Source organism: Malurus melanocephalus, unplaced genomic scaffold (assembly GCF_030028575.1).
Source record: "Malurus melanocephalus ecotype Western Australia unplaced genomic scaffold, MMel_1.1 scaffold_66, whole genome shotgun sequence".
Lineage (NCBI taxonomy): Eukaryota > Metazoa > Chordata > Aves > Passeriformes > Maluridae > Malurus > Malurus melanocephalus.
The window spans coordinates 2,407,954-2,434,896 of NW_026623298.1; the positions used below are offsets into that span (position 1 = coordinate 2,407,954).

General features: G+C 37.0%; 1 protein-coding gene across 13 annotated transcripts in view; it reads right to left on the reverse strand.

Annotated features, from left to right (window-relative positions):
• MYCBP2 (MYC binding protein 2) overlaps positions 1–26,943 on the reverse strand; it is a 168,462-nt gene that overhangs the window by 129,942 nt on the left and 11,577 nt on the right. For all 13 annotated transcript variants that reach the window (XM_057366504.1, XM_057366511.1, XM_057366497.1 and 10 more), the window contains exons 2-8: positions 16,561–16,636; positions 10,650–10,865; positions 5,617–5,770; positions 4,124–4,320; positions 3,666–3,908; positions 3,333–3,404; positions 1,480–1,576 (exon numbers count right to left, since the gene is read on the reverse strand). In XM_057366504.1, the coding sequence (XP_057222487.1) occupies positions 1,480–1,576; positions 3,333–3,404; positions 3,666–3,908; positions 4,124–4,320; positions 5,617–5,770; positions 10,650–10,865; positions 16,561–16,636 (1,055 nt within the window). The remainder of the gene's footprint in view (positions 1–1,479; positions 1,577–3,332; positions 3,405–3,665; positions 3,909–4,123; positions 4,321–5,616; positions 5,771–10,649; positions 10,866–16,560; positions 16,637–26,943) is intronic.

Genomic DNA, 26,943 nt, shown 5'->3' on the forward strand with positions numbered 1-26,943 from the left:
CCCTTGGAATTTGTCCTAGGCAAAAGAACAAGGTCATATCTGCTCACAATAACACACTGAGATAAATACTTAGAAGTGCACAAAGCAAAACAGCAAACTTCAAGGACTGAAATGCAAAGGGCTGGAGTTACAAAGAACATCTAACATCTACTTTATCATCATCACAAGCCATACAAAATGCAACTGCGCAAAATAGTTTGAGAATTTCTGAATGGGTATTCCAAGAGCTGAAAGATTTGCTTCTGCACTTTGTTGAGAAGGCATACTCTCATTTAATTTGTGCCTTTTTGTAGTATAAATACAAGGCAGTCTTGCAGAATGACTCTTGTCACTGRTATTTGCAAAAGTAAGCTAACAGCTACAAAGGACAGACTTTCAATGTGCTCAAGTCTCTCTCAGTATTTGCATGAAGAACACGGATTTGTTTACAAATCGTAACATAATTAAGGACATCGAAGAGCCCTACTCATTGAAGAAGCTGCCCTGAGGTGAAGAAAGTTGAAAAAACACTCTGAAAGTCATTTTTACATGTCCCTGAATGTGCTGTCACTGAAATAGCTCATACAGCCCCACAAAGAGCAAGAACAGCTTAAAGACATCCATACTTTAGGGATGTGCAGAAGGTTGCATAGGCTAGATTCAACATTCAGAACTGGATTAAAAATTACTGTTTATGTTTTAAAGACAAAAATCCTAGAGAACTTTTCTGAGGTTTCAGTCAGTGGTTTCTTATTTATGTCAGAATGAAACACAAAATCTTACTTCTGATCTACAGAATAAACCTGTCATTGTTTGATCAAAAGATATTCCTGTGTCTTTCTACTGTTTGTGAGTAGCTAAGAACAGATGTATTTCACCAGGAAGTCATTAAAGCATGTTCCAGGAACATCCTCATTCCCTAAACAGAAACTGAAGTTATGAGGCTCCTCTAAAAACGCCAACAGAATGAAACCAAACAACCCTCCAAAAAACAAACCCCACCCAAGAAAACCCCAAAACTAATAAAAATTTAAAAATCACCAAACAAGTCAACTAAAATCCACCCTCAATATCAGAACCATGGTCCATCAGTGTTCATTAACTACCTTTGCTTTTTGGATATATTTTTACCTTATTAAAAACCAAATGGTTTTGTTCATAGTTTTGAATTTATAATTACCGACATGTAAGAGATCCTGGAAACAAAGTTCTATGTAAGCCAAATACTCCAAATTCAAATGAGAAAGAAATAAAAATACTCAAAAAGGAGTTTAAGCTCTTGGAGTCTTTAAATTATCACATATTCTAAAATGTTGCAATATTCTTCCAGTAAGTGGAGTAAGATGCAAGACTTCTAAATGAAATACTGAAGCTGGTCCAAAGTAAAAGTCATAAAGCAATCTCTTGGTGACCGCAAAATCACTCAGTTTCTCTTGTGCTTGCCTGAAAATACAAGCATGTAAACAGCAAACTATACCAAACTTATCAGGAGGTTCTTACCTGGCAAAGCAACTGTACCGTCTTGTTCCAAAGTTTCAGGGTTTATTCTTATGGCTGTCATACTGTGATTATTTGTATCTCTATACAATAAATAGCCCTGGCAAGAGCAAGACAAAAAAAGGTATGAAAATACTAAATACATCAACAGATGTTAAAAGGGAAAAATCGCAAGAATATTTTAGACATTGTTTTAAAATTCTGGAAGTCTTTGACATCAAATTTGCTTCATTTTGATGAATTTTTTCTACTAATCAAATTCTGCATTAAAAAAATGGATATTGACACCCTTCTTCCACTTTCTATATGCTGTAGATTTGCATACACAAACTTGTATACAACTTTTGAAGCCATGCATATTAATTCTATTTATACCTGTAAACAATTAAAGTAAAAAACCACAGCAAAAACCAGTGTTTCTGTCCCCACTTTTCAATTCAACAAATTAGTCACAGGAATTCCAGGAAGGCAATAGACAATGTTAACTTATACAGAAGGGCAGTTATTAATGAATATTAATACACACATTAGAAGCTAGACTTAACAAAAGCATTAATTAACTACTTTGACTCCCACACTAAGATATTTTCTTCCATCTAAACTACTGCATAAATAAATCTCGAAATGAGGAAAAAGAAGCCCACATGAAGTAAAGAGCATGAAAGAAGACAGAAAAAATTCAATCTAAAAATAGCTAATATAATGAAGTAAAAAACCTCACTTGAATTTATTTTAACAAAGCACCTGAAGGATATGAGACAAAGGACACATTTTATCTCTTTTATAGACACATAACTAGCAGTAACTGCAACTTACACACCTTTCTATAGATATAGCCCCAGAATGACACTTGTCCAAACTGCAAAGCCTTTGGGTACAGTCAATGTATGAGTGCATACACCTCTACAAGCACTCAAAATCCATCACATACATTTATAGTTATGTTCAGAATGTCCAAACACATAACACTCTACAGTGAAACTACATTAATCCKGCTCCTTTCCAAACTGATAAAATGGGCTCCAGAATGAATGTATCCACACACATTCGTATGMCAGTGTTTCTGCTTTTACACTAATAAAACCAGATTTCATGTGTGTCTGTGTGTATATATACACACATGATAACTGCAATGACRGAACATATATTTGTATGAACCATTTCACCTCAAAAGCATGGCAAGGAGGATACTAAAAAGCACACTGGATCAATCAGATCACTCAGTTAATAGCAAATATTTAAAACTGCTCACTACTAAAACAATAAGTAAATTGTTCTCTGAAATATGTTTTTTGTGTATTTTAAGAGTTTTTATAATGAATATTAAGGTGTAAGAAAAAACGGTAGATCCTCCAGAAACTGACTAACTCTAAAAAACCCAAACCATCCAAATATAGTTAACTCTGCAATGACAATGTCAACAATTATCTCTAGCTATTGTTTACATATGCTCAATCCTCCCCAGCCAAAACATAATTTTCTTATTTTACTGCAAGTAACCTTAAGTCAATTTATTTTCATAAACAGATACTCCTAATAGTTTTTATACATCTGTTGCAACACACATCAATTGACTACACAATTCATAAACTGATGTGCTAAATCATCATATRTTGTGGAAGTCTTTACAGTGACAACAAAAAGCAAGGACACTCCATTGCTCCTTTCTATATGCCAGTCACAATCACATGTCCACCATCTCTCATAATTTAGAGGCCAGTACAAAAAAAATTGTTTTTATAACGAAAGCCAAAGGATAAAATATCCATGTAATCTTACTCTAAGACAGGGTCTACTTAAACTACTCAYGAGGGATGAGGAGGGCCACACATTTTGTGTTTTAAGCATTCACCTACCTGAGCATAGCCTAACCAAGACTTCTTTTCTTTTCTGTTTTTGATGCGGGATGTGGAATTATATATATGCCCCTGAAAAGCAAAAAACTCGCATCATTTAACAAATAGAATGAAAACACATAATCATGCACCCTCTTAATAATGTCTTCAACCATATCGAGAAGTGAAGAAAATGCTGTCAAATTGTCACAGAAATCATCAGGAAAATTTACACAAACTGTAACAGAACTGATCATTAATAAGCTATGTAATATTCTCCATGGAAACAGGACATCATAAAAGTTAAGTTAAAATATTAACTATCACTCATCAGACAAGAAGCAGCCGCATTACCCTCACTGTCCCGCTATATCCAGAGCCAATTTTGTAAAGTCCATCTTTACATAAGAGATAGAGGAAAAAACCATCACTCTGAAGTAGGCACTGGTCATCTTCATCTACAGATATTTCTTTCAACGGCCACTTGTGCATCAAGGCTGCCTTCTTTATGCCATTACTGAACCAGTCCTGGATTTGGATTTTGCCCACCAGAACTGCCTGTACACTCCGCTGAAGAGAGTTTAAAATGGTTGGCACCTAAAGAGTAAAAGAAATAGTGAGTGAAAAAGATGACGACTTTTTAAATGTTGTATTTTCTGTTCTATCTTCAACTCAAGCAAAGAAGTACCTACTCAACCCAAAAATAGTGAGAGGAAAAAAGGTAACTGAAWTAAATAACAGATCTTCTCAGAACTCATGAGAAGTACTCATTTACATAAATTCCCAGATACAGAGAAGCTTTGATGCAAGACCTGAATAGTCTGGCAAGCATGGCTGCCATTATTGGTGAGGATTGCAGAGATTGCTTGCAACGTCCTTCCTGTCTCTCCCCAGGCAGCTACCAAACTGAAGAGGCAAGCGCARGAAAGTGCTGTCAAGGACTGTCCTGTACTGTCATTCATTCCTGTGCTACGGACAGTGATTTCCAGAAGCAGCTGGAACAAGGATTCTGCAGATAAAACACAGCCATTACACAGGYAAGTCACAAAATCATACAAAACAACTGAACTATCAATGCAAAATTAAACTTAGTAAATACATGGTATCTTTCCTCAGCCATTATGTTTAGAGCTAATTTCAGAGGGAAAAGAAAGCATCTCAATTAAACAAACCTAAAATATCCGTAACTTTTTGTTCTTTTCAGCCAGAAAACATCAAGTCTGGATAATCACCATGGCCAAAGAAGAAAAAGTGCAAGTCCTTCTGTCACAGTGGAACACATTAACAAGAAAAGGGCCAAAAATCTGACCTGTCTGTTCAGTCTACCKCATCACTGACATGATGTGTAGGTCCTGATCAAACCTGCCTACTTTATGACCACTATACATGTTGAAGCCCAACCAATTTCACAGAAACGAGCATTTCAAATCAAGGCTTGAAAATTGTTTCGCCTCTTTCCAATGTTTTAGTGGCTAAACATTGGTAACAATCAAGCTGTGAGCAGAAACCCACCTCAATTTTCTTGAGAGCATATACAACTAATCACTAAGCTAGTAATCAAAAAGTCTTATTTGTAGCTTTTTAATACTCTGTGCATCAACACAAAATAGAAGCTTTTTGTAGCAATTTACTATCTTTGGAAATTGAATACTGTTAAGTCATAAAATATGAAAAAATACATGAAGCTTAAGATTATTTAATAATTATTTTAAGCAACAAAAGCTATAGCCTAGACTTCTCTGCAGTTCTATACATCAGGAAAAAAACACGAACCGACAAAAGATAATGGGATTTTAACTTAAAGGATATAGTCAATCATGCTCTCAAAGGCATCAGGAGTTCAGCTTTAATTTTCAGTATCATTATAAACAAAATTAATTTTCAGGGAAGCTTTGGGATGGCCAGAGAAAAYAAAAACCAGAATTCTGACACTCTACTTAGGAGCTTCACATAAATTACAACATTAAATATCCAAGCTATAGACAACAACAGCAAATTTCAAGAGRAATTCACCCTAGAGCTATATTCTTTCCAATGAGACAAAGTATTTTATGCTTCAGTAAGAAAAGTGAATCACAATTTGTAGGTGAAACCCTGCATATACCTTTACATGCCAACATTCCTGTTCTAGAAAAGATTAATGCTGACAAGTACTGGTACATGCACCGTAAGGAGTTTACACTCCAGAATCAAGTTGAGAAGAAGCATGTTACTTCTCACAAATACTTGCTAAGAACCATTTTCTTCTGTCCAACACAATAACAGACATATACCAATACAAATACAGTAACAGCTAAAATATTACCTAGGACTTCAGGAGGCTCTGATTGCAGACCTTCTGGTTGCTGACCTTGGAGTACATTAAGTAGGGCTTGTAGGCTCCTGAGACACAAGGATGGATGAGAAAATCTTGTCTCCTTTATCAATTCAAAGACTTCACACAATCCAACTTCAATGATCTAAAGAAGTACAGATTTTTCAGAATAGCTGTCAATATAGTATTTTTAGATCTTCATTAACAAAAGTATATCCCAGTGTTCACTGAACATGAGCTACTCAAATAAAAGGTTGTARTATGAAGTACAGTATTAATTCAAATGAGAATCTAAATCAAGAACCCACCTGTACAACTATACCAGCATACATTACATGTAAAGTCAGCTGTTACATAAAAGAGCATATCTAAGCAGAGTAATAGTTTTCAGAAAGAATAAGGAAACTTGAATTTTTTTGCACAACAAAAGGCAAACTGTGCCTCTGAGCCCTTCTAATTTTTATCCAGCTCACACTTTATTTGACAGTCTTCTTTTTCCTTGCCCGTTAATGTGAGCCAGCAAATGAGAATGGGCTTGTAATCTGGCTTCACAACCTGAATAATAATACGTTTGACAACTGATAMTGGTGGCTCTAGCACTTTCACTTCCACAGCCTCTGAGATTATTTTTCACATTATGACAAAAACAAAGATTAACTGCTTGTTACTAAAACTCATGCATTAAGACAAGTATCAGAACATGTGTAAAAGCCCTGTTACAGCCATCTCTAACTTTTCCTTTTAGAATTCCTGACTATTCTGAGATTACAGTCATGCTTCTCTACACTGGCTGCTCCCTTGCACTTCCTTCTCCAACACTGTATTTAACGATGAGGATGAAAGAAAAGAGAGAAGGGTTAGTAGTTCATTACAAATAAGCAACCGTATCTTAAAAACTTCGCTATGTGTATTGGTCAGGAGCACAGCCCCCATGTTTAGACAAAAGAGACTCACCCCTGAGTACAATCTAAGGAAAAAGACTGAAATGTGAAAATAAATAACATCGTTAATGCAAGTGCCACTCATGCTTAAAACATGTCTATTCTGGCACTCAGCTCTAATTTCTACCTGATGCCTTGTAACTGTCTTTGATGACATTCAATTTGATTCCCATCTTTCAGAAACTATTTTACCATCTCTTTTATTTTTGGAGGAAGGATAAAAACATAACCAGGTCAAGTCTTCAAAGCACAACAGCAATTTTCCTGCAAATGATACCTTAAATTTCATATCTGCAATGGAGAGGGCAGGGGGGAACACCTGTCAACATAGTTGCAGCATGATTTTTTTCCAGGATTCAAAACTCATCATCCTGAAGGCTAAAAAATAAAAAAACATTGTAGCACATTTTTCAAAACTCCCTTCCTGTTCAGTTACAGTGTCTTTGAGAGAAACTGAGAAGTTTATTTTATTCTTCACAATCTTCAGACAGAAGACCTCATTTAGGAGCTGACAGAGGCAGTCACAGAAAGCAGAGAACACAACAGAGTGGAAAAAAACATTTGGTGAACTTCCACTAAAACAGGAATCAAGAGATAGATCTGCTGGGATGTTGTCAAGTCTGCACAGGTTTTGGGTTGGTTTTTAAATATTTGAGATCAAGAGACTGGGTAGGCTTCATAAAATAGATCTGATCACCTTAATATCTCATGTGTGTATATCCACATATATATGTCTACGTATATGTGTATATATATATATATATATATATATATATACAGCTACACATATATATATATGTATATATTTATATATGTGTATATATATCTCTACCTCTCTCCTCCAAATGGTGCACTGAAGGACAGAATAAGCAAACAGTTGTTTTCAATACATCTCAAGCTTGTTCTCAGAGCTCTCTGAAGGGATTTTGAGCCAAAACAAGCAGTGCTGCCTCAGCTTCTGTGTCACAGCCTGACTGCTCTTACTGATGTTCTCTGTGCAGCCATTCTCCCTTTCCCTTCGCAACACCTGTAAGACTTCAGATCAAAAGTCTAAGACTATTTAACAAAGGGTACCCAAAATCCTAGCCCGGATGCACACTTTATGACTCCTAACTACTTCCTAAAAACCCTACTATTTCTTCTTGAAGTCTTATCTACGGTCTTGTTTTATTTCCTTTATCTTTCCTCTCAGCATTGTATTATACCCAATGTTCCCATTTTCTATAGTTAAAATTACATAGTACGGTGAATTMATTTATATTACACACAAAAAAAAATTCACAAAGGTAACATTTTCCTAATTAATTTTAAAAGACTTAAAGTCAATCTCTAAAGAAAGTGATTATTTTTCTTTTATTTTTTGTTACAACTTGAAAATACTAATTTTTGCTTAAGCTTATTAGCAAAATGTATGCCAGTGCAGGAACAAAGAATATTAAAGTTGGTTAATTCCACCATAATCACTTCAATCCAGTATTTGTTCCTTTTAGTGCAGGGCTTTTGTGGATCATTCATAACACAGCATTAATTTTAAAACTGGGGGCGGGGGGAAGGGTGAAGGAGGAAAAACCTCTTCYTAACTCTATGAATTACTAATCTTATCAATACCACTGAATCCAAAGCATTTTAAGTAGAGAGGATTCCTCATCATTAGCTAAAGTATTAAATAAGTAAGGTACCAAATAAATATATAAGACCAAGGCAATTATTTTCTGTGAATCCAAAAATACAAAGCTATCAAAACAAGCTACTGAACTGTACGAGCACAACCAAAACAGAGATTTTTTTTTGTTGTGCTAGTGTCTGAAGAGCAGCCAAGTGTTTAGTCTCTCTTAATGTTAAAACTAACCGCTCTCCATATTGTTATAAAAATTGTATACGACAACTTCTAATTCCAAAATACATTCTAAATAAAAACTCTAACAAATCTGACTGCCTCAAGTATWAGAGCTGAAAGAAAAATACTTCAACAAAACACTTGAAATCATCCTAAGCTACAAAAAGGAATATTTTCAAGTTATTCCCAATTAAAGAACTTTTGTAAACAATAAACCACCAACACATCAAGGTAAAACTTTACCAGTTCACCTCTGGAGAATCTGTAAAAGCAYAAACCCTACCCACAYKTTTTTTACTMTTTCACCTAGTTGTCAAATYCAAAATACWTMWWWAWWMKWWTWWWKAWGTAACAACTGCTATCAAAAAWTTATCTTGTAAATATYGTAAACCTTAGCAACKTCAATRAATTTCTTCTTTACAGTTAACAAACTAAGCCCTACACAATATCATGATTTAGATGTTCATTATACACAAGAATCAAGTCCATAATAAACTAACAGCAGAAGATACACAGCTATATCCAGGATACCAAGACATTTACATGGTTTCTAGAAGTTTTACTACATATGAGGCAGATCCAAGCAGATGCCTTTCTCAAAACCATGAATGCAAATCCAACTGTTAACCCCAAGCAACCTAAACAACCCTGTATTACCTAAACAGTTATGAAGAATACTGAGGYTGTGCCAAGCATCTAAACATTTTTGAACGAAAAATTCTAAAATTAAGTACTTCTTAGACTTTCTTAATTAAAAAAAWTAATAGTTAAAAAACATACTGATTTTCATCAATTTTGTATTTGCTGTACTAAATGTAACAAAATCTCAACAAATTTCTATTTTGAAAGAMGTTTTCTTACCATTTTTTCTGAGCCACAATATCTTTAAAACTGTGCTACTTTTCCAAGTCTCTTTGTGATAAACTGTCTCGCACAACAACGTTTTAATTTCCCCATGCAAGTATCCTGTCCAAACCACTGATAAATGTCTTCCTTCTTGGAACCTCTTGTAATTTCAACACCTCTCTAAAATGCCATTCCGTTCTTTATAAATGCTACTGACTACATTCCCATTTACTTAAAATTAAGCAAATCAAGCATCCACAAGCACTTGCCGATTCATTTGATACAATCCGTGAGGACTCAGATGCAGTTCATAAACAACGTTAACTTTATTTCTACTGACCACACATTATTTTGCTATCATCTATCATGAAATTTCAGTAAGCTGACTTGGTTATGYTTCTCTGCAATTCACGACCACTATTTTCCAGAGTGCCATGTTTGCCTTCAGATAACAATGCCTAAATGCAATCATCTATAAAATCCTAATTTTCTAAGCAATTCAAACAGTCTACATAACCATAGGTACAACCATCTTTTTAATTCAGCATTTGTATAGATTTTAGAACAAATACAAASAAGGGAAGTTAATCTGAACATACTTTTTAGATTCAGAAGAATAACAAGACAAAGCATGATTCAGAGCACTGATAAGGAAGCAATGAACAGAACTAAATGCACAGAAGTCACATCGTAAAAAACAAGTAAATCAGCAAACTGAAACAAATGAAGAAAAAATTCAGTAAATCCTATAGAGATTATTTCTGACTTTCCACCATTAATCCTACCATAATCACAGAAGTAGTAAATAGTAAAAAACCATACCCTAGCTGTTAAACTATAGCATMAAAATCTTCATATGCATAACAATCTGGAGTTATCAGTGTCACTAATGAGACTAAAGCCAAAAGAGGGAAAGATTAAAAAATTAATGTTAACAAGGATAATTGGGACTTACTGCAATTACATGCATACCCCACGAAACATCTTAGAAACTTTTCCACCAAATGATTCCCATTATCAGAAAGTCTCATTCTTTGTGGAGGTTAAAGCAAGACAAAGCACCCTTTACCATTATRAGCTGGTAGCCCCTTAGAGATGCAAGAGCTACCTTATTTGCATTCATGTTTGTGTAGACTTTGAGGCTGTAGGTTTTTAAGTACCAACACTTATAAAGGAGTGCAGCTTGAGTGTTTACCTGACATTCAGTTAACTTTAATTTGGGCAGGTACATAGGTCATCCTAATTCATCAAAACAAATGATCCTAAACTAGATGGACTATAAACGAAACTACAGCAGTTTTCTGAGCAACTGGCTTATACTGTTGCCCTGTATTCCCCAAAAAATCATACCAGCCTTAGATGACACACATGGSACACACTAAGTGGTATCAATTACTTGCCTTTGGAAGTTTAATAGGTGGCTCTTTGGATTCCTCTTCTTCATCACTGTCCGAATCCCCACTTTGGACACTGTTCTTTGAAGCCAAAGACACAGATGCTTCCTTCTTCTGCCACTCCAACACACAATGGCGGACATTGCAGTAAACATTAAAAGCTGAAGGATTGCTATGTAATCTGATATCTGGTATGGTTATTGTACTCTCTAGGTTTTCAGTCTGAAAAACAAGATTGGTTTTAATTTTAGTTTAAAAGAAATTTTATTACAGGTTTCAAACTTTGCTAAATATAAATAATTTCAACAGTCTATCAATAATTTTGACAGACCATACTATTTCCAAACTAGAGATAACTTTCCTGTTGAAGTCCCAGTTATATTTCAGGCAGGGAAGAAAGAAAGAAAGAAGAGGAAGAAATTTTAGTAGATTCTGTCCAGATTTAGTCTCTACAGCTATAACTTGATGAGAACACTGGGACTGAAAATGAAACCAGCTCAGGCTACAGAATGGTCCAAACCTGTGCCACTGTAAAAAGGGCAGCAGAATTCAGGCTTTATCATCTCAACCATGGTCAGTTTTGGGGTTTTTAATTATTATTAAATTTTAAAATGCATTCCTTGTTAATCTTAACCAACTGGTAAATACTAAAAATTTAAGTTGTTTGCTAAATGTATAATAGATATCAAAAAAAAGAAAAAACTTGTTTTGCTGTTAAATGACACCTAATGCCAAGTTCAAAAATTCCTGTCAGGAGACTGCAGATAATTGTTTTGAGGATAATAATCTAACGGACTAATTACTAAACACAGAAAGCAAGGCCTATTACTTAATGGGACACCTCCCTGTTTTCAGAAGCTCTGAGTCACAAARTGGGAGCTGGGAAATTGATCCCTGGCCTACCTTGGTGCATACTGCCAGCCTTGGCCAAGACACAAAAGAGCCTTCATGAGGCTGTCACTGGACTTGATAAAAGAATAATAAAAAAAAAAAATTAAGACAAGACTTTTTTTTTTTTTTTTAATCTGCTCTCTACTCTCCCAGTCTGCAACACTGAAGAAGGGAGAGGAGGTATGACTGACTTGAAAAGACAAAACCCCACAACAATTAATCTCCTTCCATTTGGTTGTGTACTACTACAGACCAGGCTGGTTTGTGCATAGGCTTTGAATACTAGACAGGAATATGAGAAGAAAAAATTCTCTACAACACCTCACTGTAGGATAGAGGGCAAAAAGACTACATAAGGAGAGAAGGCCTAGATTAAGAGTGCAGGACAAATTTGCTTGACCATGCAGGGCAAAATCKGGGGGATCATTAGCCAGGACTCTGACTAACTTCACAAGGTCATTTGGGTTTCTTTCTTGTATTCTTGAGGGATAGGGGGAGGAGTGGCACAGTATGAGTGGAGGCTTTTTGTTTTTATTTACAGGGCACARATATTGTGCATTGACACATTCATCTGGCAGGAAATTACACAGTGAATTTTACTACAGTGATTTGAAACATTGCTGAGAGCAGCACTGGGAAAGAGAACACTAAAGTAGCAGAGGACAGGTAAAAAGAAATGCGAGAACCAGTGAACTGGGTAATATTTTAATGGGGTAATTTATTTTTCTACAATATGGTTGCCACAATTTTCTACAATAAAAAACGTTCTTATCTGCACATACATTTTTATTAATACCACAAAAAACACAAGACTCTAAGCTAGACCTTTCAATGCCGTATGTCACAAAGCATAACAAAAATACTCAAAATTTATTAAATTTTGCACAGATCTAGAATATTAATAGTCCAAATGGATTGCTCTTGAGCTATAGGATACATTATTTCAAGAAAGAAGCAATGCCTTATAGCTTTTCATGGTGTTAAAGAGTATCAAGATTCACATGACACTTGTGAGTAGGTGAGGAGCAACCACCACTTCTCTGCGCCGCTGTATGTCCTTTCCTTAATGATTACTGGGATACTGCAATCCAAAGCGCTCATTAAGAATGACTACAATCTCAGCTTACAGGTGTCCAAGTAGAAGATGAGATGATAGCTTCTATACCAGCTTTTCTACCAAAGCGTCTGSTTTCTTGGAATCTGAAACTGCTACCGCTTTTAAAAAGAGGAGAGCTTATAGACTGGAAGACAGAATTATGCTTTTTGATTTAGTGATTTTCATATGAGCTGTGAAAGTGGGACTATTTGAATCTTCATCTTTGTTGTTTCACTTGGTAACATCAAAAATTGGATGCACACCTTCTTAAAACAAAATCCATGGTAAGACATACATCATAAACCAAGTATCCAGAACTGGTGAACATAGTTTAATACATGATAGTAAGATTTTATTTCTTGGGTGTTGCTTTCGATTATCCAGAAGATAAGACACAAACTTCTGAGAGAGAAAACAAAGTGTAGACACCCACAGCCTGATGCATGGCTCGTCCTTGTAAACATACAGTCCCTGCTAAATGGAAGAATGAATTATGTAGGAGAGGGTAAACAGGACAGGTTCGGTTCAAAAGATAAGRGCAACTTACTCCTAATTGCTCTTCTCAGTTAGCGTTTTGCAATGTTCCAGTACACTCAAGGAAAGGAGCGGGAAAACCAAAACCCTGTGGTGTCCTTTACACTTGTMTCACCATTAAAGAACCTGTTTTCCCTAAAGATGAAACCCATACTTAGCTTATTTTCTGACCTATTTGTTTTCTTCCTTTTGAATCAGGTGACTGTGGCAATGATTTATTCTTATATATGCCAGAAATAGACTACAACCAAGAGAGGAAAATTATTCTGTTGTTAAAGWTGGGTCAGTTTAAAATAACCATGTGATCTAATTCATGCATAACACAGAGAAGAGAAGCTCACCAAATTCTTTGGACAGTTAAAAGATCTCTTAGAAAGGGATGCCCTCTTGAGGTTGAAAGATCAAATAATACAAAAGCCATCGAAAACACTGCCAAATTACTTGAAAAGCTACAAGTGTTTTTAGAGATGAGAATATTTTGAGATATTTTGAGATGAGAATATTGTTTTAGAAATGAAAATATTCATCCCAGTCTATCTGTCTTAAGACATTTAATTGGTAACTTACAATAAATTTGTCTGCTACACGAACTTCCCTCTCGAAGTTTTATTCCTTCCATTTGTATAAAGCTAAAGAAGTTGTATTTTAAAACTTCTGCATAAACTAAACAGGTGGATGCCAATCATTTCAAGTACATTCTGTATTTGGTGGACAATTTTTCAGTCTCTTCAAATAATGTTATAAAAACAGAAGATAGTGAACTGTGGTTTTCTGTCTAGTCTCTCCCTCTCAATACAAGCGTCCTAAGCAGCACTTGCATGAGTTAACAGCAACAGGGGGAAAAAATCCAGCATGTCTAAAGGAAAGGGGCAGTGTTAGCAGCAATATTCATAGAGTTGAGAAAAGTTACAGCCAATTTTCTAGTGATAATTTCTGCCAAAAGAAAGAAAAAAGGGGAAGAAGAAGGTAGGGACTGGAATCCAAGGTGCTACACCCATGTCTAATAATCAGATATTTGTTTTTTAAGTAGAAGTCACTTATGTCAGCACTGCACCTCTAAAGCCAAAACACGCTGCACCACATGGAAAACTTTCATACCTTCATTTAAAAAAAAAGACACTAAACCACAAACCCAAAAGTCAGTGATAGTTCAAACACCRGTGATCATAGCATGACACAGCTTAGAAACAGAATATGGCTCAAACTACTGGGCTGTTAAACACCAATTAGTTTTATACCTAATATGCTCTAACATTTTATGCCTAAATGGTGGAAATAATTTTCTTCCAATTCACCAATTACATTTCTTTTAAAGTTCTCTGCTCTTCCATTACTCAGTCATTTTTAGTAAGCACAGGATATAAACAGTAAATTTTTGGGCTCCTTCGACTTATTCTTGATCTAATGCCCTCCCCCCCACCTCTCCTAAGTGTATTAAGAGGAAACTCCCTTCTCAGTTCAAAAAATAAACTGATGCACATAAATTCTACTGCTCATAATGTCCAATCGGGAAAGACTTTTCAATCTGCTCTATTTTAAGGCTTCCAAATGAAGGTTTACATTTTCCTGATAACAGACACATCCATTTTCAGACATTCCAGTGCAAGAATGATTGCTGTGATGATTCTGCCATAGTATGTAATGGGATGCATTGAAAAGCTTATAAAACAAAAAAAAAAAAAAAAAAAAAAAATAAAAAAATTAAAAAAAAAAAAAAAAAAAAAAAAAAAACAAAACAAAACCAAAAAAAACCTCTCCAACAAACCAACAACAAAAAAATATCTAAAACCAAACCCCCCACTTTGTCACTTAATGAAGCCTCGTAACCTGAAGATATGAAGCTGGTTTTATCTTTCTCTTTTCAGCTACATTTTTCAGAAAATACAGTTTTCTGTTATCATGCAGGAATAAGCCAGAGTGCCTTTCTGAACCTGAGGCACTCAGAATGAAGACCAGTGCTCTGGTGGTCAACCCTGGTCTGCCTCAAAGACTGTTTAGAATAATGGCATCACTAAAAGACATGCAAAAAGACAAAAATCTCAGTGCTTCATGTACAAACTGTCTTARACCCAAGAAAGATTTTGAGAACAACCTTCCATAGGGATAAGGTGGGGATGATCAGTTAGTGCCAAATCCATAACTACTGACAAGAATTAGCCTTTAGTATGTTCACCCTGACTTAGCTAAGTGACTCCTGCCACTYCATTTGTCCAATGCAACTGAATTTAAGAATCACATCTGACTGTGAACAGCCATWCTGTATTTAGCTTTCTATTTGGCAGTTCAATTAGGACCCCACTGCCCTTTACACAGTAACAACTACAAAGTATCCCTTTATATAGTAAGCATGATAAAAGCTTAAGTTACTTTTAAAAAGCACAAGTTTTCACTGGACATAACATACAGACTAACTACATYCTACGAAATATCTTCAAATTTCTAACTTGGTTTTCTTTGTTGACAGTGGTCTGATAAAGTCATGAAGAGSACAGGGCTAAAACTTCCAATATAACAACTGAAGAAAGGGCTAAGAAACTCAGTTTGGACCACAAATATTTCACTGTACATGGCTGAGAACAGAAATGAAGATAAACCCTTTCTATACCACAGTCTGAAGCTGCACTACTTGAGATAAGCAGAATAATCTGGTAAGTCTCCAAAAGGTCAATACCAAATGAATAGATAGAGGATTTGCTTCACCCTCCCAAAGTCATCTGTCTTGAGATACAGTAACTACATGATGTTTGGCAAATAGGGATAAGATGGCCAAGTGTTTCTTCAGTGAATTTGAATTTTAAGGACATTCAAAGGGTTTTCACTGGACATTTCAGTGGCTCTGTCCAACCTATTTTTGGAACCTTCCAAAAAGGAGCTTTCTCTTTACAAACTACAAGGAAGAAGCCTTCACACCTGCAGCAAGCCTTCACAAAAATTCCTCCAAGGCTCYAGCTTAAATAGAGAAATAATAGCTCTCTAATAGCGAAACAATGCAGCAGACCAGTATTTTAAAATAGTGTTGCTTCTATATAAATTTATCCTCTCTGAAGACTAAACATGTAAACATTTTTATCAAGTTCACTGTACAGTTCCCACACATTTAAAGTAATAAAGGCAGGGGTTACATGGGAAAAAACATTGACAGAAACACTTAGGYATCATCTACTACATTTTCCATTTTGGAGGAATTTTCAGAGGTACCTTTGGAGGCCTCAGAAAGCTCCTTTTCTAAAAATATGTCAATGAAGTTAAAAGTGGTATCACAATCATGTAGAATATAGTAAGCAGACAGCATAATACTGTTAACTAATTGTTAGCCACACTTATGTTTTCTTGCAATCCTTTCAATTGAAGTTACTGTCATTTTTGATTCATAACTTTGTAAGGTTATAAACTTACCTTGTTGCGTGTTTTYACTTTCAATTTAGTCTTCTGTTTTCTTTTCAACTTTTTCTTGCTAAAAAGTTTCTTACTTCTGAAAAAGAAAAGTGATGAGAACAAAATAAATCAACTCCATTCTGTATCCTGTGGTAAAAAGCACTAACAGAGACAAAAAAATGTCAGAAGCACTCTAAGTTTTTTTTCTCTTAGGCAAAGGAAACAATCACAGGTAGAATTCCAGAGTATAAATCAGCACACTTAAGGGCACTTATAACACAAAGCACTTAAAATAATGCTYTTCTAATGCTCCACTGAATTACGGGCCTTTACTCTCATCCATTTAAGCAGAATAGATGTCAGGACAGAAAGAAGTCTTGGAGTTTTCTACTCGTTTACTCTTCTATTACATGTTGGTTAGCTGCCACAGCAATGCTAGAAGCAAGAACAGACAACTCTCAGTAAAATAACCTGTTAGTATAGAATACCGCTTTGTGAAGTCTTTACCACACAAAAATTCTAGCCTTCCAAGACAAAAAGTGAGCTTTAAAATTGTATCATCTGGCAGAAACTTCAGCTGATGGAAGAAACTGTCGCTTCTTTACWTTTTGTTTGGACTCTTCCACCCTCAGTTTAAAGAGTTCATGTCCATCCCTTTTACRTTACAGATCTAACTAACACATACTTCTCTAAGCATGGTGGTTACTGTCCTTTACAGTAGTGCAAGTGGATAAAAGCCTCATGGTCCAGCAGTCAAAAATTAAAAAAACCTGAAGCCTTACCAACAGCCAGCMGTAAGAATACAAGCTCAAACAAATAATCCCTGCAGAGTATGCCAAGAAATCGGCCTCCTAGAAATTTCGCCACTTTTCCCCTCTTGACCTATATTAAGAGGAGGGCATGTTCCTCAAGACACTTCCTGTGGAAATGGACCAGCTCACCACTTTTCTTATAAGGAACAAACACCATATCCTGGAGTTAGGAGAAGTRATTCAGTGAGCAGTGAGAGGGACCTCCCCCACCATCCCAAGCAAGTTAAAGCTTACAAAGAAAATAGAGATCACTGCTCCAGGTTCCTCTAACAAGAAAGTTTCAATACATGTAACAGAATACAAGTTAATTGTTTTTCTGCTGTCAAACATGAGAACAGTACAGCTCCTTCCATTCTGCAGCCACTCAATCTTCTGCTCTCAACCCAATAAACTTTTTATGAAATTTGCACACTAACTTTCAGTTTAAAAATCTTGATAAAAGTATCTTATGGGCTTTCTCAGTCCATATCACAAATAAACCACATCGACCAAACCGGAAAACAGCACTTGTTATTTGCTGTTAAGAARAGGAAGAAGAAATGTCTGATATGTCTCTAAGGTCACACTTATAACTCCATTCCAGGTCTTATTTGGCAGCTTCACAACAATACGGCATAGCAGACCTATTTAACCCAGACTAGCAGAAAAACATTTTCTTGCAAACCTCCAAACAAGGCTTCCAATACTCTTTATCTGTGCTGTTAATTATGTCTTTTAAATACAGTGCAATTTGCACTTACCGCACGCAACTTGATAAGCATAGCTTTTTTCTTTTTGTTTTAAACGATACTAACTCAAGTTGCCAAGACATTTCAAATTTAATCCTTCTTGCCAGAATCCTTGAAAACTCTCCAAATTTGTTATAGTCTGCAAACATTATAAACACTTTTTCATCTTGCAAATATTTTACTGGACCAGTCCCCATATTTTTTGCAAGTATTTCTTTGTGTTTATGCATACATCTGAAAAAAACCCAAATTAAGCCTTTTTTCCCCTCCCACTAGGACTGGGCTCATTTCCATAGTAACACAACCCCTGCCAGTTGGCAGATTACCTCATTTATCAGTGATACCTAGACAAGGTTTTTTCCAATTAGCAAACAGGAAAGATCAGCAACGGATTTACTGACTGTCCTAAGATCTCTCTCATCATCATTAAAGATGCTGCAAGTAGCACCACAGTCTAACTGCTCCACTGTGGCAGCCTTTATCTTCAGCAAGTCTTGGGCTTGAACAATTTTTCACATGGAAATAGTTTGGAATAGAAATGCCACATGAAGAATCCCTATTTYTCTCCCTATATTTTCTGAAAGCAAAACCTCGGATACTAAAATGCCTATTTTTTTGGAAAGCATACTTTCTTCCATATCCAAATAAACCTTCAGAACAAGTAAACAACTAATAAAGAAATAAAAAATAGCTCATCACACTATTTTTATAAATGGTTCTAAGCAACTTATCGTTCCTATGCATAAAACTAATACACTCACGTGTATCTGCATGTAACAAATATGTGATTGTTCACAGTTCTACTGTTATATACCATTATGCCCAGATGTTTTAATATTCAAAAAGAAAGYATAAAACACAGGTAAATATATTAATGGAAAACAATCATAGGCAGATTATGAGTAAYTTCCTGTTAGAAACCACATGTGTTAATTATAAGCCTGATTCTTCTACTACCTGAAGATTAACAAGACCTGATATGGCTCAGCCGGATTTTTTKGGCTAAATTATTAATTATATTGCTGGTTAACAATTGTAAACTGCTGCTGCAGGTCTAGCTAGCTAGATCTTTATCATTTGTAAAGGTCTTGATACTCTATGCTGACAATCTGCTTCCACTGGTGGAAGACTTTAAGCCTTCAACTTTAACTTTAGCTGTTGATACCTTTTAGTTCACACAAAAGAAACACTTATCAGCAAATCTCAGGCAGATTTTCTGCAAACTGCTTCAAGACATTATAACACTGTAGACTAAGTTTTGAACTGCACCACAAAGGAAGTACAAGACAAATAAGCAGAGAACATAAAAACACCTTGACAAAACATTTCTGTAGCAAATGGATCAAGGAAAGAGTGAATGGTGCTATTACAGCCTTTACGGAAAAATTTGTTAAGAATAAAATACAATASCCAAAATGTTCAGCCCTGGAATACAAAACAATTGCCTCAAATCAAAGAGGGGGGAAAAACGTGGGGGAGGGAAGGGTGGACAATAACCAGTCCCTTGACAATTTGAAGTGGAACAGCTGTTAAATGATAGGATTTCAACTTCTATTCAGGCACCTGTAGTAGGAGGAGTAAAGGCCTGCTTAGTTCATTTGTTCTTAAACCAGAAGTAGCAGTAGCATTAGCTAGTACTTGGAATATTTGATGCATTATTWATTAGGGGGATGTTGTTCAGTTGTCTCAACACCATTGCTCTTACTCTGTTCAAAGGAGACAAGGAAATGCAAGCAGAGCATCTTCCCTCCACGTGCCAACAGCTCTGAACTGGAATTCATAAGTTTAAATAGGAAAGGAAAGCTTCATATGTTGTGTGTTCCTCCCCTCAATGCTGTTACTGAATTASTCCACATGGATTAATATTATGTTAGTGTTATACCTGCATAAACTCTTCTGGACTGTACGTTACACCAAACRTGTGTCTAATGAGTGGAAAAAATATTAYTCTGTCTCTGCTGGTGAGGCAGAACAGGAACAACAAAAGTCTTACTCAAATGCAGTCATGCTGACCTAAGCATGGTACCAAGACCATGGTAGCTAGTACAGCATTAAACAGYTTTTCTGCTGTTAATTAAATCTTTKAGTACACATTTGAAAAATTAGTGATTTTAGTAAACCACATGCTAACACATGCTCAATTTTTTAAGACTTCGAAGTAACTTTAACTCAGTGTATTTGTCTAAACTTGTTTGCTCTGAGGTTCAAGGGCTAAGCATTTTTAAAAGAARTATACTGTTGACAGGACAGGCCTAGCAAAGATTTGCTGTGTTCAGACAAATGACAAATATATTCTGTTACTCTGTTTCCATAAGTGCTTATTCAACAGTTAGCTTAAGCATTCAAGGGCTTGTGGAAATTTGCTTATGAGGCAGCAGCCACTCAGTAAACACTGAGAATGAAACAGTTGGGTTTGTGGTATCAAACAATTCTTTTGTTTCTTCCATTATGTGAACTATTGCTCCCAGTGATCAACTTGGACATGATGCAGGAAGCCTTTGCTTCTGAACAGCCCAAAGCAAAATCCAAAACTCAAACTGTCAAGCAGACCACAACAGCATGCTATTAASACTCCTGTAGTCACCATCAAGTTTCAGGGTCTTTCATCATAGCATTGTGTTACTCGATGCAGTGACAGTGCAGGTGAAGTTCAGGAACAGGAAGGAAGGGAGTAAGACAAAAGCAGGATCACAACCATAGACTTCATAAGAACACACTTCGGCCTGTTCATAAATCTGTTGTGAAGAATCCATGGGCTACAGTTCTCCGGAGAGAAAGGGGTGCAGAAGAGGTCGGTGATACCAGCAGGTTGAGGGAGTTGGCACATGCCCTATACACAACTTGCAACACTGTATCTGAACACCAGGACCAGCTCTGGGCTTCCAAGACAAGAGATGCTCAATGGAGTGAGTCCTGAGAAAGGCCACTAAGATCCTTAAACAACTGAAGCATCTGTCATATCAGGAGAAACCAAGCAAACAGAGATTGTTTAGATGAGAGAAGAGAAAATTTGGGAGGGTGGAGAGGAATATCCTCCACGTGGATATATACTTGATGGGAGAGAGCAAAGATGATGGAAATGAACTGTTCTAAGCAATATCCAGAAAACAATGGAGAAAAAAAATGCAGGAAGTTCCAATTAAACCTAAGAACTGTAAGAATGGTCAAAGACTGGAACAAGTTGCCCTGAGAGGCTGAAGATKCTCCATCCTTGAATATATTGAAAATCTAACTGGACAATGTTTAGAACAACCTTCTCTGGTTGATCCTGCTTTGAGCACTAGACAGTCTCCCTCCCAACTTCCAATCTCAACTGTTCTGCGATCTTCACCGTTTGTTTATAAAACAAAGTAAAATTTGACTGTACAATAAGCATGCTTCTGCATTGTGAAAACAATGTCTTTTTTTTCTCATTTTGAGTTTTGCATTTCTCCTGGTGTTATGCCATGTTTCTGATTATGCTTCCAAGTAGAGCCATACTGAGCTTTTCATCTGTTCACCATCTGGATCAGCAAACAGACATCAAAACCAGGCATAAGAGCAACTTCTATGGRAATTAGTCAGCATAATCAAGCCTACAAGAATACATAAAGCTAACAAGAGAACAACAGATGAAGACCACTTTATCACATTTAAAATATATGCCTGCATTAAGACAAGCCAGTCACTTGAATTGATCCACCCTTTCTTGGCTGTAGCAACACCTCACAAGTACACTGAAAAGGGCATGACAAAGAACCTGCTTACATGCAACAATCAAGAGCTTCTCTGTGCAGTTCARTCAACATGGACACAGTATAGGACCTTTAACAAGACCTTTTCAAAGAAAGCTTGTGCATATCACCAACAAATCTAAAACAAAATTTGTCAAATGGAAGGTACTTTAGAATCGTTAAAAACAATGTCTGGAAAGAAGCCCTAAAGGTCAACCTTTCAGTTTCCTGGTCCAGTAAAGAACTGGGGGTCCTGGTGGATGCCAAGCTGAACTTGAGTCAGCAGTGCCCTGGCAGCCAGGAGGGCCATCAGGCACAACACTGCCAGCCAGGCAAGGGAGGGAATYGTCCTGCTCTGCTCTGGGGCAGCTGAACCTTGAATCCTGGACACCACAATACAAGAAAGACATTAAGGTGCTAGGATCTGAAGGAGGGCCACATAGATGGTGAAGAGTCAGGAGGGGAAACCACATGAAKAGCAGCTAAGGTCACTTGATCTGTTCAGTCTGAAGGAGAATGAGGGGAGACCTCACTGCAGYTACAACTTCCTCATGAGGGGAAGAGGAARGGGAGGTACAGATCTCTTAACTCTGGGAGCAGCAACAGGACTTGAGGAAATGGCATGAAACTGAGTCAGGATGATTTAGGTGAGATATTAGGAAAAGGTGTTTCATCCAAAAGGGTGCTTGAGGACTGAACAGGCTCMCCAGGAAGTGGTCACAGCACCAAGCTTGAYRGCTCAAGGAGTGTTTGGACAATGCTATCGGGCACATGGTGTGAACTCTTGGGGATGGTGCTGTGCAGGGCTAGGAGTGAGACTCTATGATCCTTGTGGGTCCTTTCCAACCCAGCATATTCTAGGATTCTAGCCCAACTCCACTGCATTTKGAACAGGTGTTTTCCCTAGAGCGATATTAAACACTGTCAGTGATCACACTCCCACCGTGTCCTGTGTAATCCTACTAGAAAACACTTTTTGAGATATTTTTTAAATTGCCTTTATGCAGTTAAATGCTATTTTTCACATCTTTGTTACAGAAAAAAAACAGTTTCTTTTTCCACAGCTAGCTTGAATTTTTTTACAAGTCTGAGGAAAAATGAGTCTTCTGAGAATTAAGCACTCAGGTCCTTCAGCCTAAACTRTAACTCATTTACATCACTAACATTTAATTTCACTACTCTCTCATAGTAACCACTCCTTCTTTTTGAGAAAACAACAAAAAAGAAATTTTTTAAAAAGTCACACAATCCTGAAATACAAAGAAGATGTCAATAATTACTTCAGGTTTCCTAAGCAAAAGAATCTGAAACACCCCAATAGCATGCTACTTCTGAATCAGTCACTTTGTAATTCTACACAATGTGTAGAATCTCTCATGAGACACCTTTTATTCATCATTGTTTTTTGATTTTTACTTATTGCTTTCATTGTAGGATTTTCTGGACCTAAATGTTTACAATGTTTCACAGTTTTGCATTCTCTATTAACTTTTTCATCTACAATCTCAATTCCAGCTCCGAAATTGTCAGTGAGAGACCATACMGTTCAGGACCTAGGACAGATCCAGACGTACAGCAACAGCTACTACCTGTTCTCACAGTCTTCCCCCTCGATAACCATTTCCCAGCACCCCTCCAGGGTGGGCTTCTGTATAGTTTTAAATCCACTTTACAGTTCTAAAACAGAGGCAGTCAAATCGCCAAGCAGAAAGCAACAGACCTAAAAATTCTGAGGAAGGATACAGTCTAGACAATGAAATATAGGGGCAACATCTGCTTTCCTCACTAGCACCTGCTTGAAAAATCACAGAATCATAAAATGTCTTGGGYTGCAAGGGACCTTGAAGACCATCTAGTTCCAACCCTCTGCCATGGGCAGGGACACCCTCCACTGCTCAGAGCCCTATCCCACTTGGCCTCGAACACATCCAGTCCAGACAGGGTATCCACAATTTCTCTGGGAAACCTGCTCCAATGCTCCACCACCCTCACCGTAAAGAATTTCCTTGTAATAKCTAATCTAAATCTCTCCTCTTTCAGTTTGAAACCACTCCTCCTTGTCCTATCGCTACATGCCCTTGCAAAAAGTTGCTCTCCAAATTTCTTGCAGGCTTACGTCAGATACTGGAAGACCACAATTAGGTCACTCCAAAACCTTCCCTTCTCCAAGCTGAACAATCCTTTATTTTCTTAGCCTTTACTCATAGGAGAGGTGCTCCATCCCTGTAATTATCCTGGTGTCCCTCCTCTGGACTCACTCCAGCAGGTCCATGTCCTTCCTGTGCTGGGGACTCCAGAGCTGGATGCAGCCCTGCAGGTGGGGTCTCAGCAGAGCGGAGCAGAGGAGCAGAATCCCCTCCCTCCCCCTGCTGCTTTGGGTACAGCCCAGGACACACCTGGCTTTCTGGGCTATGAGTGCTGCTGGCTCATGCCCAGTCTCTCCTCCATCAGCAYCCCCAAATCCTTCCTGTGGGGAGCTGCTCCATCTGTTCATCCACCAGCCTGTGTTAATACCAAGTGTTGCCCTGACCCAGGTGAAGCACCTTGCATTTGACCTTGTTAAACCTTAYGATATTGCCATGGGCCCACTTCTTGAGTCCATGCTTCCTGGTGCAGGCCCAAGGCTGCAGTAAGCACTCTGATATACGAACTGGTCTGCTATGATAAGATCCACCAGATCTGCATCAGACTTCCCTGCTGTACAGAAAACCAGGAGATACTCTTCTGATGAAATASAACAGTGTGCACTTAGATTACCTGCTTAGAGAAAAGAAGGAGAAAACCTCTATCTGACACTTGATCACACAAAGAACAAAAACCATTATGGAGAGACATTAAAGCAACTGCAGACTCTGCAGGGCTTCCTTATTTCCCTGGCCATTTATTCCAGTCCTCTTGAAGTGCTCCACAACAGTTGTTAAATTTGTAATCCAGCTTCAAGGAAACTTARTATCAAACACAGAGAACTACAGCTGATAAATATCAGTTCACTTGCCAGCAAGAAACTTACTATACATTAATATTACTACAGAAGTTCAACTGTAAGAGCTTCAAAATAAAGGAAAGGGAATACTRAAGAAGAGAGGGTTACTAAATCTACTCAGAAGATCTATAGAGATCTCAAAATTGTAGGACCTTTTTAAAGGACATCCAGACTTGCTGTCAACAACTGAGAAGCATCTGGGAAACATACAACCAAGGGGAAAACAAAGAGGACGTTCAAGAGAAGTTTGGGACATACAAGCCAATGGCTCACATGACCATTSTAAGAAACAGAACAAAGGAAATAGGCAGAGCTTCAACCACCTAATCAATAGATGGAGAAGAGGTTTTATGGCCAGAGAACTGAGTACCAAGTTGGCAAGGAGATTAAGAGGTACCATGTGACAAAATGCAACCAAAAGACCTTGCTGTAAATATTAAAGTTGCTGCTTGCATGCTCCCTGTTTTGGTACCTTTCCACATGTACATAAGCTTCAGTGTCAGCAGCCTTACTTCAATGAACTGGAAGGATAACTTCTTGGAAATGAACTACTTCTCTTAAGAACCTCTATATACAGCATCTCCCACAGTCAGGTATGTAGTGTGTCCTTGCAAACAMAATCCCCTCTGATTTCCTCTACCTCAGTGTGATCTCTGCACTGTTATTTCAGCTGCCAAAAATTCTAAGCATCTACAATGAGAAACTACCTTACAGTAAGTCACATAAAGCAATCCAAAGTAAACACCTCACCTAAACCAAATGCTACACATCTTCTACAAAGCTGGCATACAGAATGTGTTGCTTTAGGGTAGGTGCTTTAGCATTGCATCTATAACTGTAAAATGAGAGATGTTCAGAAAATGGCTCCAGTGTCAGGTCCAGCTTATACCAAACCCRTAATTCTGTCCATGCTTTTGTGTTTCTCCATCTAACTCACTCTAACACAAATCTACCAATTAGTGTCACAGAGGCTCAAGTCAAGAGGACACAGCAAATGTTCCATGACATTTAAAGGTTATTGAAGTACCCTGCAACTGGACTTTCCTAAAGCTTCCCATGTTTAACTTTCTGTCCTTGCAGATACCTTCCACTGATAACTAGTCAACGCATTTATTGTTCCTTTTATTGCTGAAACATCCAGCACACTTTCAATGACGGGAACAGTGTCAGTAGGCTGCAAGAATAAAGAAGGAAAACAAGTATCACTCAAAATCCCCATTTTGATAAACAAAATGTCTGCTTCCAAACAATAGCTCCAAGAGCTTTTTAATGCTTTATTCTTCATATCACCTACAGTAATACCTATCAAATTTCCAAAAGGACTTGCCATAAAATAGTYAACAGGGAACAAAATACATACATATAAACTTAAACCTGGCACACAAATGTGTACCATACAAATACATAAACTCTCAGTGTAATGCCAAACTAAGTATTGGCAAGCTTTATGCAATAAACATGCTCCAAATATATACAATACCATACACTTACATCACCAATTGACACAAGATTTTACAAATCACAATAGAAAAAAACCAAGAAAACTGATTCCTGAAGAAAAAAATTCACTAAACCCTTTCTCTGCAATTTGGCAACAAAATCTACAGAACACTTCAGAAAAAAAAAAAAAAAAAGCTTTTTGTGAACACTTGTTAATATGCCTGGATTTTAGAGTATCTCTGAGAAGAGAAGAACTGCTTTGTAAAATACCTCCATGAAGCAGTTGCTTGATCTTCCCTTCCTCTTTGTACAGTAGCAGGCAGGATAGCAAAAATAACAGATACCGCTTCTGCCAAAATCTCAGCCATAGTAGCTGTTGCATGACAGTTGGCTAACAAACCGTATTTTTGCCTGTTGTGATATATTAGAAGTTCGAATACGATATTCGCTCCCAAGAGAAAAAAAAAAAAAAAGTGGAAGACAGGTTGGAGAAGTGGAAAGCTAAGATTTTTGCAGTAACATCCCCAARTTCAGGATTAATTGCCACTACACACTATTTTAACACACAAAACACCTTAAATCATCTCAAAAAATACTCTAAATAATAAATGACTTGCATTTATATTTTGTTACTATACAGTCCTTCCTACAAGAATACTTGGACAAATATGCTGCTTTGTCTTATCCAAAACTGTAACTGTTGCTACCTTTTCAGTTCCTCTCATATT